The sequence below is a fragment of the Pseudochaenichthys georgianus genome, unplaced genomic scaffold (assembly GCF_902827115.2).
Source record: "Pseudochaenichthys georgianus unplaced genomic scaffold, fPseGeo1.2 scaffold_456_arrow_ctg1, whole genome shotgun sequence".
Classification (NCBI taxonomy): Eukaryota; Metazoa; Chordata; class Actinopteri; order Perciformes; family Channichthyidae; genus Pseudochaenichthys; species Pseudochaenichthys georgianus.
In genome coordinates, this window is record NW_027263021.1 from 17,139 (window position 1) to 35,751 (window position 18,613).

The 18,613-nt window shown below is 47.9% G+C and overlaps 1 protein-coding gene across 2 annotated transcripts in view; it reads left to right on the forward strand.

Moving 5' to 3' along the window:
* LOC117442700 (NLR family CARD domain-containing protein 3-like) overlaps positions 1-18,613 on the forward strand; it is a 56,787-nt gene that overhangs the window by 15,393 nt on the left and 22,781 nt on the right. The window contains exons 2-5 of one of the 2 annotated variants that reach the window (XM_034078652.2): positions 10,119-10,351; positions 10,724-12,533; positions 13,234-13,407; positions 13,815-13,988. In XM_034078652.2, coding sequence (XP_033934543.1) covers positions 10,119-10,351; positions 10,724-12,533; positions 13,234-13,407; positions 13,815-13,988 — 2,391 coding nt within the window. The remainder of the gene's footprint in view (positions 1-10,118; positions 10,352-10,723; positions 12,534-13,233; positions 13,408-13,814; positions 13,989-18,613) is intronic. The other variant, XM_034078653.2, reaches the window with a different exon arrangement.

Sequence of the window (18,613 nt, forward strand, 5' to 3'; positions counted from 1 at the left end):
TAATTGCACAGACAGCAGTAAATACCGAAGACTAGAAACGGTTTGAAAACTTTTGTCACGTAGTGATCGTCTTCTCAATAGAAACATCTTTGATAATGTCTTCTGGCCAATCAGAATCACGATAACAACGTGGTGTTGTTGCAGGAAGTCCCGACTCCCGACGGAGAATACTTTTGCCGTAGTAAATCTCTAGGCTACATCGATACAACATTACGTGTTGATAGAAATCAACACGTAATGAAATAAGACCCCACGGTTTGATGATTGATGTGTGGGCTGTCTTTCATGTTGACACACAGAACAATGGGGGCTATCCACCCTTATCCACAATGTAAAGTAACTCACAGCCTCTTCCCTCTTCTCTCTGTGAGGAGCAGCAGGTTCAGCTTTCAGAACAAAGTAACAAAAAACTAAAATGCCATTCATTTTTTTAAATATGTCGTGTAGTAATAGATGTATTTATGTTTCTTCTCAGAGAGGTACCAGAATGTGTATTTTATGTTAGTATTTCAAAAAAATCTCCTGGGGAGTATCACCCCAGACCCCCCTGCAGGGGTTGGGCTTTCAGCATGTCAGCTCTTTCACTTGTGGGGAAGTTGCAGGATTGGCTCCAGGTCGCCCTTTTTATTTACTACAAGACAGATGTACCTTTTTATTTCATACAGTTCAATTTGGATTGAGACAGGGACATAATCTAAACCTCACGCGTGGCGTTTCACTGTCAAGGGGAGCGTGTATGTAATTACATTGCAAATACTGACTTGAGCCCCACCACTGTATGGGTTAGCCCTACCATAGATTACCCAACAAAAACACTGATTATGTTTATTGTTATTTGTAGGCTTTGTCCTAATATTTATTTTTGTTTTAAACTACGTTGAAAGATTAAGTTTAATATCATTTTTTTTTATTTTGCTATGCAATTCTGAATGAAAGGCTGTGCGAGAGACTGGTTTTTCGCTGGGTTGGGTCGTGTGGGGGTCTTGAGTGAGATGCGGCACAGCACGCCTGTCACTTTACTCTTGCTAGGTTAGTTTGACTATTATCATTTATATTTATCTGCAACAATGGATATCAGGAAGTGGTTCATGAAAGGAATATGGCAACTCAGCGCCAGGTGCAGCACATTAGAGACATCAGTTACGTTACCAACGAGCTGCAAGCCAGCCAGGGAAACTCCTGCTCTGCGCTGCACATGCTCTCTGCCTCGCTCAATCTCTCCCTCTCTCCCTCTCTCTCCATTGCTAAACCTTACTCCACCTCCACCCTGTGTGTGCTCAAGTTTGCCTGAGTGCTTGCCCAAGTTGGCACAGCGTTACAAATGTGCCACAAAACCAACCAATGGATGTAGCAGCCTATAATAAGACCGTCAACAGCCTTATGGCAACCTAACACCCCCTTGACAAATCTCGAGATTTCCCGGGAAATATAAGTTTCGGGGTGGGCCCGCCCTGGTAAATCAAATGCCCGCCCAGAGACGTATATCTGCCGCCGGGTCTGGAACTCACACATGCCACCGCCAACATGCAATATCTGCTTACAGCTCATCATGAATTACGTGCCTGTTTTTTTTTTTAAAAAGGAAAATATGGTGACATCAGATTTTTTAAAACATCCTTTTCAAACAAATGCAACAAGTTTGTTTTTTAAAGCGCTCTAGAAATAAATCTGACGTTGACCATGACCGTGTTAATATTTGCCATAACAGGAACGTTTAATAAAAAAAGAATAACATCCTGAAAACTTGTTCAGAATGTTTCTTGGAGAATGTTCTTCATTGGTTATCATGTAACATTGAGGGAATGTTTTATAAAGAACATCGTTAATGTGATACCCAAAACGTCCAAAACACTTCCTTAGAATGTTGGAGGCAAAACGTTCCACCTTTGCTGACTTATCACATTAAAGGAACATTTTATAAACACTTTCTGTCTTCTCAGGCCTCAATAACATCCTGAAAACATCCTCTGAATGTTGCAGTTAAAACGTTATGTCTACCTTAAACCTTATTGGAACATTATTTGAAAAAAATGAACATCCTAAAAAGGTTCTTTGAACATCAGATTAAAACGTTTCTTTAAAACCTTATTGGAACATGTAGGTAACATTAGCCACAGTTGTGAGAACATTCCCCCGCTTGCTGGGTAAGTATTCTCTCCGCTTCGCTTGAGAAACCCTGAGATAGTCCTCAAGCTCTGTGATTGGATGTTTGAGTGTGCTCCGAGGGTTACGCCGAGCGTCGAACAGCACTTTGAAATGGGATGGATCCACGGCAGACTGTCCAAAACTGGATTTGAACGGATCCACCGCATCCCCCCTCCCCCACCCCGTCCCCAGAACTACACATGCTGGCTATTCTGTTTCGCAACATGCTCTCTATCTATGGCACGTCTCTGCTGGGAGTTGTAGTTTTAAAAGACGTTTTCGTATTTCCCATAATAAGAAGTTGTCAGTATTAAACTGTGTACATCCCTGGAGGTTTAGGGGATAGGAAACACTCACATTTAAAACATATAATTAATAAATGGGTGAAAATTGCTTGTGCCCGCATTAATATATACCCACATGCCAGCTAAGGTCAGAAGAGCTTTATTTAACAGCTGGGCTGCAGTGGAATAGTCCAAAAATCAGCTCCTAAGTTCTATCCCTATCTCCTATCCCTTGACCTCTGAGTGAAAGGTCACGGGGTTAAGGGATAGTGGATAGGAGAATTCAAAAGGACTTAGGAGAAGAGACTGCGGTACTTTAGAGAATCGACTGCACTTTCACTATCCGACGTGTTTATGATGCGCCAGCAGACGTCCTGAATGTGCGTCTGCTGCTGTGGGGAAACCATGGAAACTACAGTTTTCTATACAGCGGACTACAAACATGGATGTTCAATAAGAACGAGGGACTCCTGTGACTCATCTAGAGACTCTGCACCGTGCTCTGATGCTGTTGCTTTAGGCTTTATGAACGTGGACAACAGAGAAACATATTCTTCAGGACCAAAGTTGGAATTGAAATAAAAAGGAAAGTGAAACTTCTGCTCGTCCCCCTCTCCCTCCGGTCCACATTAATACAAATGATCCCAATACATATGATTGATGAAAAGATCTTAAATCAATACAGATGTATTTATTATAAACGTTAGTCCTTAACATCTATCACTGTGTATATCACCATTCAAACATCTTTTAAAAGTTGAACAAACTCCACACAGCTCAGTAAAGACTGTGAGATGTTGACTTTATTTGATCATTTCAGTAAAAACTAACGTTCATATTTCTCTCTTTGATTATAATACTGATGAACGTTCAGAACAAAGCAAAACAAAAAAACTCCTCCTTCGCGTCGAAAGGAGCCAGTTGAGGTGGTTCAGGCACCTAGTAAGGATGCCACCTGGGCACCTCCCTAGGGAGGTGTTCCAGGCACGTCCAGCTGGGAAGAGACCAAGGGGTAGACCTAGGACCAGGTGGAAGGATTATATCTCTTCGCTGGCCTGGGAGCGCCTTGGGATCCCCCAGTCAGAGCTGGTTGATGTCGCCAGGGAAAGGAAAAGTTTGGGGCTCTCTGCTGGAACTGATACCCCCGTGACCCGACCACGGATAAGTGGGAGAAGATGGATGAAAGTTCAAAACAAAGCACTTTGGCAAGTTGCATACATTTTTAAAATGCTTAATAAGCACCGCAACTTTCATGATATAATTTCTCGGTCATAATCGTTTGTTTCCGTGAACGGCCGACTGTTGTGTGACACAAATGCTGTGGCTGCAAGGCATTGTGGGGCAGCATTTTCTCCTCTCCTTTCGATAAGGGAGGTCCAGTGGTTTCTAAGCTCAAGGAGGCTATAAAGGAAGTTTGAAACCTCCTTTCCTTTCATCTAGAGAATTGGAACGGCACTTATCATGGCTGCCACTGAGGGACTTCCGGGTCATTTCACTCCGTTAGGAAGGTTCCTAAGCTAAATGGACTATTTAACTGCAGCCCTGGTCTTATGTCTGTGAGCCCTCCTGTTGCTCATTGATAAGCCTGAAACATGCACCTGTCAAGGTTCGAAGGCACATTTTGTAAATATGGCAGTAGCCATTGATCATCTTAAGATAAGATATACTTTATTGATCCCAAGTTGGAACATTTGCCTTACATCAGCATGTCTAACAGTTGTAAATATGCAGTGGTTTTTATTTGTAAATCATTTAGTATAATCACACACATTCTGTGTTTTATATTTAATAATTCTGTGTTCTTTATTTATTGAGTATTCAATACCTGACAAGGCCGGAGATGAAAAACTTGGGTCGCAGGTTGCTCAACAGTGCATTACAAGACATCTATCAATATGTGTGTTTCCTCCACCATTAAACTGTCGTATTCTGCACATTTCTTATTCTATCTACATGCATCTTATAAGAGTATAATACATATGTATAATATCAGTTACAATAAGTGCTTAAACATACAGTAGTTAACATTTTAGGAAAGCAATATATTAGTACTTGGTCAGGCTTAATATTTATACCCTCAAAGCTTTTTTCTTATTCAAAATAAGACCTTAACCTAAAGTATTTTTTAATTTTTAAATAAAGCCTTATTAGTTTGTCTGTCTGTGTCTCCTATTAATATCTAATAATAAAAATAATACATTTCAATAACGTGCTTTAACCACCAGGTGTCCCTTTCTATTAGCTTTGCACCGTTATGGTGTAAATATACCCATTGGATCACATATAAAAGTCAGCCGAATTAGTGTTGATTAGGGATGGGAATTTGAAAGCAAATGTATATTCGAATATTCGACCCCCCAAAAAACGGTTAACCGAAATGTACATATCCTATAAAAAAAAAAATTGGGTTACATTCTTTTTTGTAACAATATATATATATATATATATATATATATATATAATTTATATATATATATAATATATATCAATAATTTTTGGAAATAAATACATACATGTTCAAATAAGTGTAGAAACCAAGTCGAATTTGTCAATGTATTGAACTGGTGATCACAGTTTGACAGCTATAGGCCTACAGCTTTCATGTGTGGAGGCGATTCACAATCAGCCCAGCTGGAGAGAAGACCCTCTCAGCTGGAACGGAGGTTGCGGGTATAGCAAGGTATAGCATGTATATATAAGTTTAATTTGACATAGTTTGACCTCTACACCGCACTCACTAACCTGGTCGAAATATTTCCACACATTACTCCTTTTCCTCCATGTCTGTTGTGTAGGACTCTTCTTGGAGTGTAAATAATTACCGGACTATGACTGGTAAAATATGTTGAATACCGGCAAAACTAAATCTCTCCAGTCAAAATGTCCATGTACTTTGCCGCCACACGCGGTTGCCAAGCAGCGCTTATTGTTGTTTAGGCTGGCCACTCATGTGTCGCGAGTGTTGACGGGGCGGGGGAGCACGCTCATGAACTGTTAGCGCCGGAACCTCGCAACGGCTGCGGAGCTCATTTGCGCCACATTTGGGCCTAAGATGAGGTTTGAGTCTGCATGCTCTGCGTGTAGGGAGGGGCAGCAGCCGTATCTTTGGCTAGAACCAGCTAGATCTGATGGATTTGGACATAAATGCGAGTGAAGTATAACCGGACACGAGAGAGAGAGAGATCAGCACCTGCAGCTCTGCCCGCTGTGAGGGACCGGTGAGCGGAGCAAAACCCACCTTAATACATGAATAATTATTCGAATACCTGAATAATTTCGAATATTCGATTAATCGTTCCCATCCCTAGTGTTGATACTGAAAGGAGACTTACAGTTGCAAGAAAAAGTGTGAACTCTTTGGAATGACCTGGAAATGTGTTCTGATCTTCATCTAAGTCACAACAATAGACACAGTCTTCTTAAACTAATACCACACAAACAATGATATGTGTTCATGTTTGTATTGAACACACCATGTAAACATTCACAGTGCAGGGTGTGAACCCCTAGGCTAAAGACTTCTTCAAGAGCTAATTGGAGTCAGGAGTCAGCCAACCTGGAGTCCAACCCATGAGACGAGATTGGAGGTGTTGGTTAAAGCTGCCCTGCCCTATAAGAAATACACACCACTTTTGAATTTGCTATTCTTAAGAAGCATTGCCAGATGTGAACCATGCCTCGCACAGAAGAGCTCTCAGAAGACCTACCATTAAGGATTGCTGACTTGCATAAAGCTGGAAAGGGTTACAAAAGTATCTCTGAAAGCCTTGATGTTCATCAGTCCACGGTAAGACACATTGTCTATACATGGAGAAAGGTCAGCACTGTTGCTACTCTCCCTAGGAGAGGCCGTCCTGTAAAGAGGACTGCAAGAGCGCAGAATGCTCAATGAGGTGAAGAAGAGTCCTAGAGTGTCAGCTAGAGACTTAAAGAAATCTCTGGCACATGCTAACATCTCTGTTGACGAATCTACGATACGTAAAACACTGAACAAGAATGGAGTTCATGGAGGACACCACGGAGGAAGCCACTGCTGTCCAGAGAAAACATTGCTGCACGTTTGAAGTTTGCAAAAGAGCACCTCGATGTTCGACAGCACTACTGGCAACATGTCTGTGGACAGATGAAACCAAGGCTGAGATGTTTGGAAGGAACACACAACGCTATGTGTGGAGAATCTTTTTCTTGCAACTGTATGCGCCGCCTGCAGAGGTGGTTCTCCAGCCTGCGTTTGGATCCCAAGAGGCACAAACGGCGGCTGGTGACCTCAGTGGAGGGCAACCTCCGGTTTTGGGGGTCCCCGGATCACCTCCGGAGGGGGTCTCCACTGGGACGGATGACCTCCTACATCACAGTGTTCACGGACGCATCCAGAACAGGATGGGGAGGGACCTGCCTGAAGAGGGCTATAGGTGGGCGCTGGGCTCTAACAAAGTCTCGACACAGCAACCTCCTAGAGCTACGGGCGGTAGTGTTAGTCCTCCGGCATTTCATGCCCCTAATTAAAGGGAGACATGTAATGGTCAGGAGCGACAACAGCACCACAGTGGCTTATATCAACAGGCAGAGCGGAGTCCGCTCCGCCGCCTTGTTGGCCACAGCGGAGAGGCTGTGGTTATGGGCTTCAGAGGTGGTGTTAGCCCTGAGAGCCCTCCATATCCCGGGACTGGAGAACAGGGGGGCCGACCTCATGTCGAGGGGCGGCCCCCTGCCAGAATGGACGCTTCACCCGGAGGTGGCGAAGCAGATCTGGGCCCAGTTCGGGAGAGCGGAAGTGGATCTGTTCGTCAGCCGGCGAAACAGCCACTGTGCCCTGTGGTTCTCCGTGGCCCTGGGCGACGACCCGCCCTTGGGGGTGGACGCGTTTGCACACGAGCCATGGCCAAGGAAGCTGCTATACGCCTTTCCACCGCTGCGTCTCATTCTCCCTCTCCTGGGGAGAGTGAGGCGAGAACGTCTGTCAGTCATCCTAGTGGCTCCGGACCGCGTCGGAGCGCCGTGGTACTCAGAGATGACACAGATGAAGGTGGGCCAGCCCTGGGCGGTTCCCCAGTTCTGGGGGGCGATGTCTCAAGAGGCAGGTGCAATCGGGCCGTTACCCACTCTGGGCCGTCCTCTCCAGGCTTGGCTCCTGAGGGGGACAGGTTGAGACAGTGTGGATTGTCTGACAGCGTTATTCAGTCTATCCAGGCAGCTAGAGCTGGATCCACCACAGCCTGTTACAGGCCAAGGTGGCTAGGAATCCAGCGAGGGTGTGAGGAGCGGAGAATAGAGCCCCTATCTTGTGAGTTAGGCTCTATTTTATCCTTCTTACAGTTACTGGTGGACAGAGGGCTTGCGCATTCAACAGTGAAGGTGTATGCAGCCGCCATCTCGTCCTGCCATGAGGGATTTGGCGGCAGGTCAGCCTTTAGTCAACCTCTGATGTCGTGGTTTTAACAGGGGGTCAGGAGGCTGCGCCCAGTAGTGCACGCCCCCACCCCGCAGTGGGACCTGCCCCTAGTGCTCGGAGCTCTGGTCTCAGAACCATTTGAGCCTCTGGAGCTCTCCTCCCTAAAAGCACTGTTGTGGAAGACAGCTTTGCTTCTTGCCTTAACGTCAGCCAAAAAAAGTCTCCGAGTTAACCGCTCTGTCGGTGCACCCGAGCTGTTTACTGATTCGGGGTGACCGGAGCGGCGCGACACTCAGACCGAACCCCTCCTTTGTGCCCAAGAGCCTAAGGAGTGCGTTCAGGTCAAGGGCTATTCAGTTAGGGGGTTTTAGTCTTCCCCCCCATGGTGGGACCAGGGAAGCTAAACTGCACCTCCTCTGCCCGGTGCGTGCTCTCGCATGTTATGTGGAGCGCACGGCTGCCCTTAAACGCACCGAACAGCTGTTCGTGTGCTTCGGGGGCGGGGTGATCGGGAAAGCTCTGTCCAAGAAATGCCTGGCAGGCTGGCTCTGCGAGTGCATTGCACATGCCTACGGACAGGCAGGGAGAGCCTGCCCTACGGGGGTTCGTGCACACTCCACACGGGCTGTGGCTGCGTCAACAGCCTTATTCAACGGTGTGAGTGTGGAGGATATATGCACAGCGGCGTCTTGGTCGATGCCAGGCCCCTTCATAAGGTTTTATCTCTGGGACATGTCGGGCTCTTTCTCCTCGTCTGTGCTTGTGGGGGCAACACAGGACTGGTGGGGGGGGGGGGGTGGGTCAGTTGGCATCTGACCCCCTCCCCGGACATAATGCGCCTTCGCTGTTCTTGGGCCCTCTGAGGGTCCCTGGATGGGCGAGGGGCGCGCTGGGCCCTTACAGGGCTGGAGAGCTGCTCTCCTCACGCAGGAGGGGGGTAGCCCTCCACACTTTAGTCCACACACTCTGCACTGGGTCAGTGTTTGAGTGTGGGGCATGGGCTGTGACAGATATAATGTTGGGTTACGTATTGTAACCCTTGTCATATTAGCACAGGCGGAGCCCTCTACTCAGGGCACTGTCTGTCCTATTCCGCTCACTGAAGAGAGGTGTAGGATGATAGTCAGGAGGCGACAGAGGATTTAGACGTTGTGTGGTCATTGTATAACTCCACACGCCTTTTCTCCTCATACACTCTTTCATGACTTTTTATTTAATGCAATTTAACGGCTGTGATCGATGTTAACGTAAGACCGGAAAATGACGTCACTGTGGATATCCAGAGACTTCTTCCAGTAAAGCTTTTCAAAATAAACGTTAGCAACAACGTTAGCCACAGGCCAATGCTAACCGGAAATGTTTTCAGAATAAAACAGTTTTAAGCTTACTATATGTTTAAACTAAATTACGTCATTAAACATTTATTATAATTTCTATCACCAGCGACTGGGATCCGCTGGATTTTTGGTTGGAATCCGCTGGGTGGAGTCCTATCTGGAGTGTTACATCTGTAATGCTACGTGGTGTGATGTCTTTGTTAGCTACTCATGTTGCAAGTTTGGATCGGTCAGCAATGATACCAATACCTGTCGAATCTGTGCAATCTCAGCTTGCTAATCGATATCTTGTTTGTGCAGACACGATAAGTACTAAGGGTATTTTAACGTGAGTTCTGTGCTAAGTGTGTTAGCATTCTTTAGCTCAGGGCTATTTCAGAGCCTTTATTATTACCCTTATGTTTCGTTTAGGTAAAAAGGGTTAATATTGTCTGATAGCTGAGTTTCTTCCCGTTAAGTGGGTATGACACATTCATATAGTCACTGTCACTGCTGTACTTACGACTACATGAAGTGTTGATGGAGCAGCTACAATGTTAGCCTAGCTTTAACCAAACCGTTCTCATTCAGAAAACTTTATAAATGTTTATGCTCGTTGTGTTGAGACAGACCTGACAAACCATTGACTCAAGCTTTTTACAAATCACTATCATGTTGTTATTTCTGCATCCTTTCCATATTTCTATTGCTATTACTTCACAGCATATTCTATGTGAATTGTGTTTATAATGCTATAGTGCTCCAGGTTAATACAGCTGTGTGTGTCTTAGAAGAGACGGTGACCATGTGCTCCTCTGGGTCATGAATCCAGACAGGATGCTTTTATAATAATGAGAAGCTTAAACTATCTACCCGATCACAAAGATATATTATATACAGATATTGAACTTTTTCTTAAATCTCCCTTGTTGTACCTTTGGTGAGAATCAGCTCCTCTAAAGGATTTGTTCATCTCCACAGAGGGAAGAGGAAGAGTGGTGTTCCTGTGGAGCAGCAGCCGTCCAGCTGTGCTCTGTGTCAGGACGTCCTGAAGGATCCAGTCTCTACCAGCTGTGGACACTGGTTCTGCAGACAGTGCATCACCTCATACTGGGAGCAGAGACCTCCATCAGGAGACTCCTGTCCCCAGTGTGGAAAGAGATCCAGAACCAGAGCTGGCCTGCAGACAGCCAGTCAGACCAGCTCTGTACGAGGTAAGAGGCCGAACTCATGCAGCGTCTTGAGGCCGTCGGGGCGCTGGGTCTCTACTCTTGTATGAACTCTCATTGGCTCAGAGTGTCCTCTGATCTTCTTCCAGGCGTTGTTTAAGTGTTTTAAAACAGACAGCAGTGATTTCCGTTGTAGAAACACTGGACAGATCTAAAGGGGAACGTTAGCCCTGCAAATACTTTTACAGAAGATAGTGAAGATATCTGATGGCTAGGATCATTGTCTTCATGTCAGGTATACTGTTGTAGTGCATAGACAGTAAGCTGTTTTAACTTTTTAAACTGTCTCTTTCTTTTGTTATAATAAGATTTTCTCAAACGCATTTTTCATATTCTCTCCTGTTCCTTCTCTCTCAGCAGATAGTGGTCTGCAGAAGGTTCTAGATGAACATAGGAACAGTCTGAGGAGGAGATGTGAACGTGTGACTGAAGGAACTGATCAAAGTGAAACCCTCCTCAACAGGATCTTCACTGAGCTCTACATCACACAAGGCCAGAGTGAAGAGGTTAATACCCAACATGAGGTGAGGCAGCTGGAGGCAGCTTCCAAGAAGGAGACCCTCCATGACACTCCAATCAAGTGCCAGGACATCTTTAAAGCCTTACCTGACCAGCAGACTCCCATCAGAGCGGTCCTGACCAACGGAGTCGCTGGAGTTGGAAAAAGCTTCTCGGTGCAGAAGTTCACTCTGGACTGGGCCGAGGGTTTGGGAAACCAAGATGTGAGTCTGGTGATCCCGCTCTCCTTCAGGGAGCTGAACCTGATCAAAGGAGAGCAGTACAGTCTTCTCAGGCTGGTCCATGTCTTCCATCCAACCTTACAGAAGGTCACAGCAGAGCAGCTGGCTGTCTGCAAACTGCTGCTCATCTTTGACGGCCTGGATGAAAGCAGACTTTCTCTGGACTTCAGAAACAATGAGGTTGTGTCTGATGTCTCTCAGCAGTCCTCAGTCAACGTGCTGCTGACAAACCTCATCAGGGGGAAGCTGCTTCCCTCTGCTCTCGTCTGGATAACTTCCAGACCTGCAGCGGCCAATCAGATCCCTCCTGAGTGTGTGGACAGGGTGACAGAAGTACGAGGCTTCACTGACGCCCAGAAGGAGGAGTACTTCAGGAGGAGATCGAGTGATAAAGACCTGTCCAGCAGAATCATCTCTCACATCAAGAGCTGCAGGAGCCTCCACATCATGTGTGTGATCCCAGTCTTCTGCTGGATCACTGCTGCAGTTCTGGACCACATGTGGACTACAGACCAGAGAGGAGAGCTGCCCCAGACCCTCACTGACATGTACTCACACTTCCTGCTGGTCCAGACCAAGAGGAAGAAGCAGAAGTATGAAGAGGGACATGAGACGAGTCCACAGCAGCTGACGGAGGCTGACAGGGAACTTCTTCTGAAGCTGGGGAGGCTGGCGTTTGAACATCTGGAGAAAGGACACATCATGTTCTACCAAGAAGACCTGCAGCGCTGTGGTCTTGGTGCCACCGAGGCCTTGGTGCACTCAGGAATTTGTACAGAGATCTTCAAAAGAGAGAGTGTGATCTTCCAGAAAACAGTCTACTGCTTTGTTCATCTGAGCGTTCAGGAGTTCCTGGCTGCAGTCTACTTGTTCCACTGTTACACGAGCAGAGACACAGAGGTACTGAAGGACTTCCTGAAGAGAGACTGGCCCTATAAGAACAGTAACAACAGAGATCAGGAGTACCCATCCCTGGATGTCTTTCTAAAAGGAGCCATGAAGAAATCCCTCCAAAGCAGAAATGGCCACCTGGACCTGTTTGTCCGCTTCCTCCACGGCCTCTCTCTGGAGTCCAACCAGAGACTGTTAGGAGGCCTGCTGGGTCGCCCAGACAACCGTCCAGAAACCATCCAGAGAGCCATCAGCAACCTGAAGGAGAAGAGAACAAAAGTCTCTCCTGAAAGGAGCATCAACATCTTCCACTGTCTGACAGAGATGAAGGACCTCTCAGTGCATCAGGAGATCACAGAGTTCCTGAAGTCAAAGAACAAATCAAAGAAACTCTCTGAGATCCACTGCTCTGCTCTGGCAGACATGCTGCAGATGTCAGAGGAGGTTCTGGATGAGTTTGACCTGAGTCAGTACAACACATCACAGGGGGGGAAACGGAGACTGATTCCATCTGTGAGGAACTGCAGGAAGGCCAAGTGAGTCCAGATGTGATTAACTTTATAAACTGATCAGAAGTTTAATTATTCAAATGAACACTATAACATTTCTGCTGTTTAAATACTGAGAGCAAATTAAAACCAACGCTTCTATTTATTTATAATAATAGTTAAATGTTTTTCTCTCTTCATACTCCTTTGAGTGATGGAGGCGACATGTCAAACACATGAAGGACTCTAGAGGTTTCTCAGCATGTGATCTCACCACACTGCAGGACTCACAGTTATCAGTTATTACTTTCTGGTAGTTTCTTTATCATTAAATACAGAGGTTTTTATTACAATGTATTAGAGTTGAAAATAGGATCTATATAATTTCCCACCAATACCAGAGTTATGTCTTAATGCTGATATACGGAGAACATCTTGCTGATGGTTGAAACCTTAGTGGTTTGTTATTTGTGTTTGTGTTCAAAATACATGTTCAGATGCTCAGAGAAGCAATCTAGCAACAGCCTCTGACAGCAGAAGGTAGCCAACACAGACATGTGATCAGACATTAACGCACACATTAAACTCCGTTACAATAATCATTTAATATTATTAGATATAATATAAAATGGCATCAGCAGATGTAATTCAGAACATACTGTATGTCAAATATTATTTTGTGAAGTCTTTGAGGTTAATATAATGTTCCCTTTTTTAAACACATGTTGTAATATTTGTGTTGTTATAGACTTACTGGCTGCGGACTCTCAGAGGCTGAATGTGAAGTCGTGGCCTCAGCTCTGAAGTCTGACCCCTCCCATCTGAGAGAACTGGACCTGAGTGAGAACGCTCTGCAGGAGTCAGGAGTGGAGCGTCTGAGTTCTGGACTAAAGAGTCCAAACTGCAGACTGGAGGCTCTCAGGTCAGTTCACTGACTGAACTTCATATGGATCCGTTTATGTTTATGATTTTCTGAATTTCCCTCAGAACAAAGACATTTTAATTATTTTCCTCACTTTTGCTAATGACTGAATATTCATCAGAGTAACAAAGAGAAGGTGAATGTGTGAGGGAGAGAGTTTGAGATTCCACAGACTCACTCTGTGCTCCATGAGTCAGTGGAGATGCTGTCAGTACTGAGGAGCTGTGAGGGAGATGAAGGAGTTGATACACATCTGATCAAAGTTAGAGTTCCAGATCATCAGTGGATTGTTTCTGCTTCATCGCTGGCATTAAAACTCTGTTTAACTCTGATCAGATTATTAACCCTGGAGTTATTTCAAACAGGAACGTTGTTTTCTAAAGTTACATCATGTATTCTTTATTCAGACTGAGACGCTGCAGGTTGTCAGAGATCAGCTGTTCTGCTCTGATCTCAGCTCTGAAGTCCAACATCCATCTGAGAGAGCTGGACCTGAGTCTCAACTACAATCTGCTGGATTCAGGAGTGAAGCTGCTGAGAGATCTTCTGGAGAGTCCAGACTGCAGACTGGAGACTCTCAGGTCAGTTCACTGACTCTCTGTTCCTGCTGGAGATCTCATGTGTTCAGTTTGTAATTGAAACTAATTGATGTACTTTAATAACTTGAATCCATAAAGAATCAGGGTTCGGGCCCCCAAATAATCTGCGAGCTGTTCTCTGCCGCCATGACGCGCAGGGTGTTATTTTGTAACGGTGCCTGAGCTGTGTGCTCCACTCTTCCTGTCGGCTCTTTCGGCTAAACTCCGCTGCTCCGGGATGACGGTCTAACTGCTGGTGAACTCGGAGCGCTGTTAGAGCGGGACGCTCAGATACTCAGAGCAGAGCTCACTGTCAGAGAGCCTGACGTGCAGGGATTGTTAGGGGGGTTATTTTTCTTAATATTATTTAATTTAGCCTTTAGCTGGCTAACTAGCATACATTGTCACTAACTCCTATCGTTAGCTTCAGCCTGCGTTTTCCAATAGATTTTTTGATGGGCATAATGTTACAGACAATCACATTGAAAAGGAATCTAACTTCGATACAACCAACGTTAATATCTAGGCCGTCTCCGATACCGAGCTCCGGTGCTGAAAAGGCTCCGGTGAACGGCCGTCCAATCTTTTTAGGACTAAACCCCCAGAATCTACAAGATCACCGTAATCTGCTCAGGGGGGCGTTTACAGCGTGGCCTCTAACACCAAGCTGCCCGTCGTATCCCTGTTTCAGGCACTAAAGCCACCAGGATAGCAAAACGGAGTGTATGGTGTAGTAGGTGTTGGTGGGCTGGTAGAACCCCAGAGCAGTATCTAAACTGCCCCTGGAGGAGAAACCCTGTGTCGTTGGGAGACCCCCTGGTAATTAGGGCAGCTTCAGAACCCACAGTCCCTAACCCCCTCTTTTGATCCCCAGTTATATCAATCAAAACAATGCAAATGTAAATCAAACACAGCCAGAGTCAAACATTAATGTCACAGCAGGGACATCACCACATCAGCAGAGCACATGTCATATTTCAACATCAATCAAAACGTTGGGTTACGTATGGTAACCCTTGTCATATTAGCACAGGCGGAGCCCTCTACTGGACTCTATGGGTACTACCTTACCCTGCGAGCATTCTCCCACTGAGACTTCTATAGACGTAGCCGGCCTTGGGCGGGCCTACCTGAATGCGCGCGCATCACACCGTATCATCCTACACCTCTCTTCAGCGAGTGGAATAGGACAGACAGTGCCCTGGGTAGAGGGCTCCGCCTGTGCTAATATACCAAGGGTTACCATACGTAACCCAACGTTATATCTCTCACAGGCTCCGCCCTCTACTGGACTCTATGGGTACAGTGGGTAGAGCCGCGATGTATACGCGCACTGTCGTCCAACAACAATATTCCACCCTACTGCCCCTGACCGGCTTTTATGGTCAGCAGCTGCTGCCCCACATTCTCCTTTAACCCGGTTGTAACCGAGGAGAAATCTGGGCTGTGGCTGACAGAGCACACCATGCTGCGCTTACCTCGCAGAAAGTGTGCTCAAAAAACAGTGCCGGGGGACCCCCCCCCCCCGCCCATAGACGGATAGGGAGAGCCCCCTCGGCCCCGAATGGGCTTACTACACGCCTGCCTCCCTGAATCCCTAAGGATAACAGGGAGAGCGTCAGAGCCCACGTCCCACACTCAAACACTGACCCCGTGCAGAGTGTGTGGACTAAAGTGTGGAGGGCTCCCCCCCTCCTGCTCTCGACAGGAGGAGAGTAGTCCTCCAGCCCTGTAAGGGCCCAGTGCGCCCCCCCCCCCCCCCCCGCCCCTCCCGGGACCCTCAGAAGGCCCGAGAACAGCGAAGGCGCATTACGTCCAGGGAGGGGGTCAGATGCCAACTGACCCACAACCCCCCTCCCCCCTACCAGTCCTGTGTTGCCCCCGCAAGTACAGACGAGGAGAAAGAGCCCGACATGTCCAAGAGATAAAACCTTATGAAGGGGCCTGGCGTCGACCAAGACGCCGCTGTGCATATATCCTCCACACTCACACGTTGAATAAGGCTGTTGACGCAGCCACAGCCCGTGTGGAGTGTGCACGAACCCCCGTGGGGCAGGCTCTCCCTGCCTGTCCGTAGGCATGTGCAATGCACTCGCAGAGCCAGCCTGCCAGGCGTTTCTTGGACAGAACTTTCCCGATCACCCCGCCCCCGAAGCACACGAACAGCTTTTCGGTGCGTCTAAGGGCAGCCGTGCGCTCCACATAACATGCGAGCGCACGCACCGGGCAGAGGAGGTGCAGTTTAGCTTCCCTGGTCCCACCATGGGGGGGAAGACTAAAACCCCCTAACTGAATAGCCCTTGACCTGAACACACTCTTAGGCTCTTGGGCACAAAGGAGGGGTTCGGTCTGAGTGTCGCGCCGCTCCGGTCACCCCGAATCTGTAAACAGCTCGGGTGCACCGACAGAGCGGTTAACTCGGACACCCTTTTGGCTAACGTTAAGGCAAGAAGCAAAGCTGTTTTCCACAACAGTGCTTTTAGGGAGGAGAGCTCCAGAGGCTCAAACGGCCCCGAGGCCAGAGCCTCGAGCACTAGGGGCAGGTCCCACTGCGGGGTGGAGGCGTGCACTACTGGGCGCAGCCTCCTGACCCCCTGTAAAAACCGCGACATCAGTGGTTGACTAAAGGCTGACCTGCCGCCAAATCCCTCATGGCAGGACGAGATGGCTGCTGTATACACTTTCACTGCTGAATGCGCCAGCCCTCTGTCCACCAGTAACTGTAAGAAGGATAACATAGAGCCTAACTCACAAGATAGGGGCTCTATTCTCCGCTCCTCACACCCTCGCTGGATTCCTAGCCACCTTGGCCTGTAACAGGCTGTGGTGGATCCAGCTCTAGCTGCCTGGATAGACTGAATAACGCTGTCAGACAATCCACACTGTCTCAGCATGTCCCTCTCAGGAGCCAAACCTGGAGAGGACGGCCGAGAGTGGGTAATGCCCCGATTGCACCTGCCTCTTGAGACATCGCCCCCCAGAACTGGGGAACCTCCCAGGGCTGGCCCACCTTCATCTGTGTCATCTCTGAGTACCACGGTGCCCCGACGCGGTCCGGAGCCACTAGAATGACTGACAGACGTTCTCGCCTCACTCTCCCCAGGAGAGGGAGAATGAGACGCAGCGGTGGAAAGGCGTAGAGCAGCTTCCTTGGCCATGGCTCGTGTGCAAACGCGTCCACCCCCAAGGGCGGGTCGTCGCCCAGGGCCACGGAGAACCACAGGGCACAGTGGCTGTTTCGCCGGCTGACAAACAGATCCACTTCCGCTCTCCCGAACTGGGCCCAGATCTGCTTCACCACCCTTCGGGTGAAGCACCCATTCGCCTGGCAGGGGGCCGCTCCTCGACATGAGGTCGGCCCCCCTGTTCTCCAGTCCCGGGATATGGAGGGCTCTCAGAGATAACACCACCTCTGAAGCCCATAACCACAGCCTCTCCGCTGTGGCCAACAAGGCGGCGGAGCAGACTCCGCTCTGCCTGTTGATATAAGCCACTGTGGTGCTGTTGTCGCTCCTGACCATTACATGCCTCCCTTGAATTAGGGGCCTGAAATGCTGGAGGACTAACACTACCGCCCGTAGCTCGAGGAGGTTGCTGTGTCGAGACTCTGTTAGAGCCCAGCGACTCTGTTAGAGCCCAGCGCCCACCTATAGCCCTCTTCAGGCAGGTCCCTCCCCATCCTGTTCTGGATGCATCCGTGAACACTGTGATGTAGGAGGTCACCCGTCCCAGTGGAGACCCCCTCTGGAGGTGATCCGGGGACCCCAAAAACCGGAGGTTGCCCCTCACTGAGGGGGGGATGGTCACCAGCCGCCGCTTGTGCCTCTTGGGATCCAAGCGCAGGCTGGAGAACCACCTCTGCAGGCGGCACATATGTAGTAACCCTAACGGGACCACCATGTGAGCAGCCGCCATGAGACCCAATGTCTGCATGAAGAAGGGACGCACGTCTGCTCTCTGACAGGGTGGCGCGCAACGTGCCTGCATCGAGCACCACACCCAAATACAGCGCCCGTTGGTGAGGTATGGGGCTGCTCTTTTTCCAATTGATCACAAAGCCTAATCTGGTCAGGTGTGTGATCAATTGTGCTGTGCAAAACATTGCCTGTTCCCATGACCCAGCCATGACTATGAGGTCGTCTATGTAAAAGAAAACTCTCATGCCGTGTGCGCACAGCGGTTGAAGCGCTGTGGCCACACATTTGCTGAATGTGCGTGGGGATAGGGAATAGCCAAACGGCAGTCTGTTGTACTCGTAGGCTATTCCCTGGAAGGCAAAACGCAGATACTTTCTGTGCTCTGGAGCAAGTCTACATGAAAGTACGCGTCTTTCAGGTCGATGGTGGTGAACCAATCGCCTGGCTGCACCAGCCCCAGTAACTGTTTCACAGTCAACATGCAGAATTTCCTGCGGGAAATGTGGCGATTCAGGTCGCGGAGATCTAGAACAGATCTGAATTCCCCCGTCTTCTTGAGAACCAGGAAGTACATGGAATAAAGACCCTCTTCCCTGTGCTGAGGGTGCACAACAGACACAGCCTGTTTTTGCACCAGAGCCTGAATCTCTGCTGCGAGGAAACCCATCTCCTCCTGAGAGACTAGATTCACTTCTCGCATGCCCAAAAAAG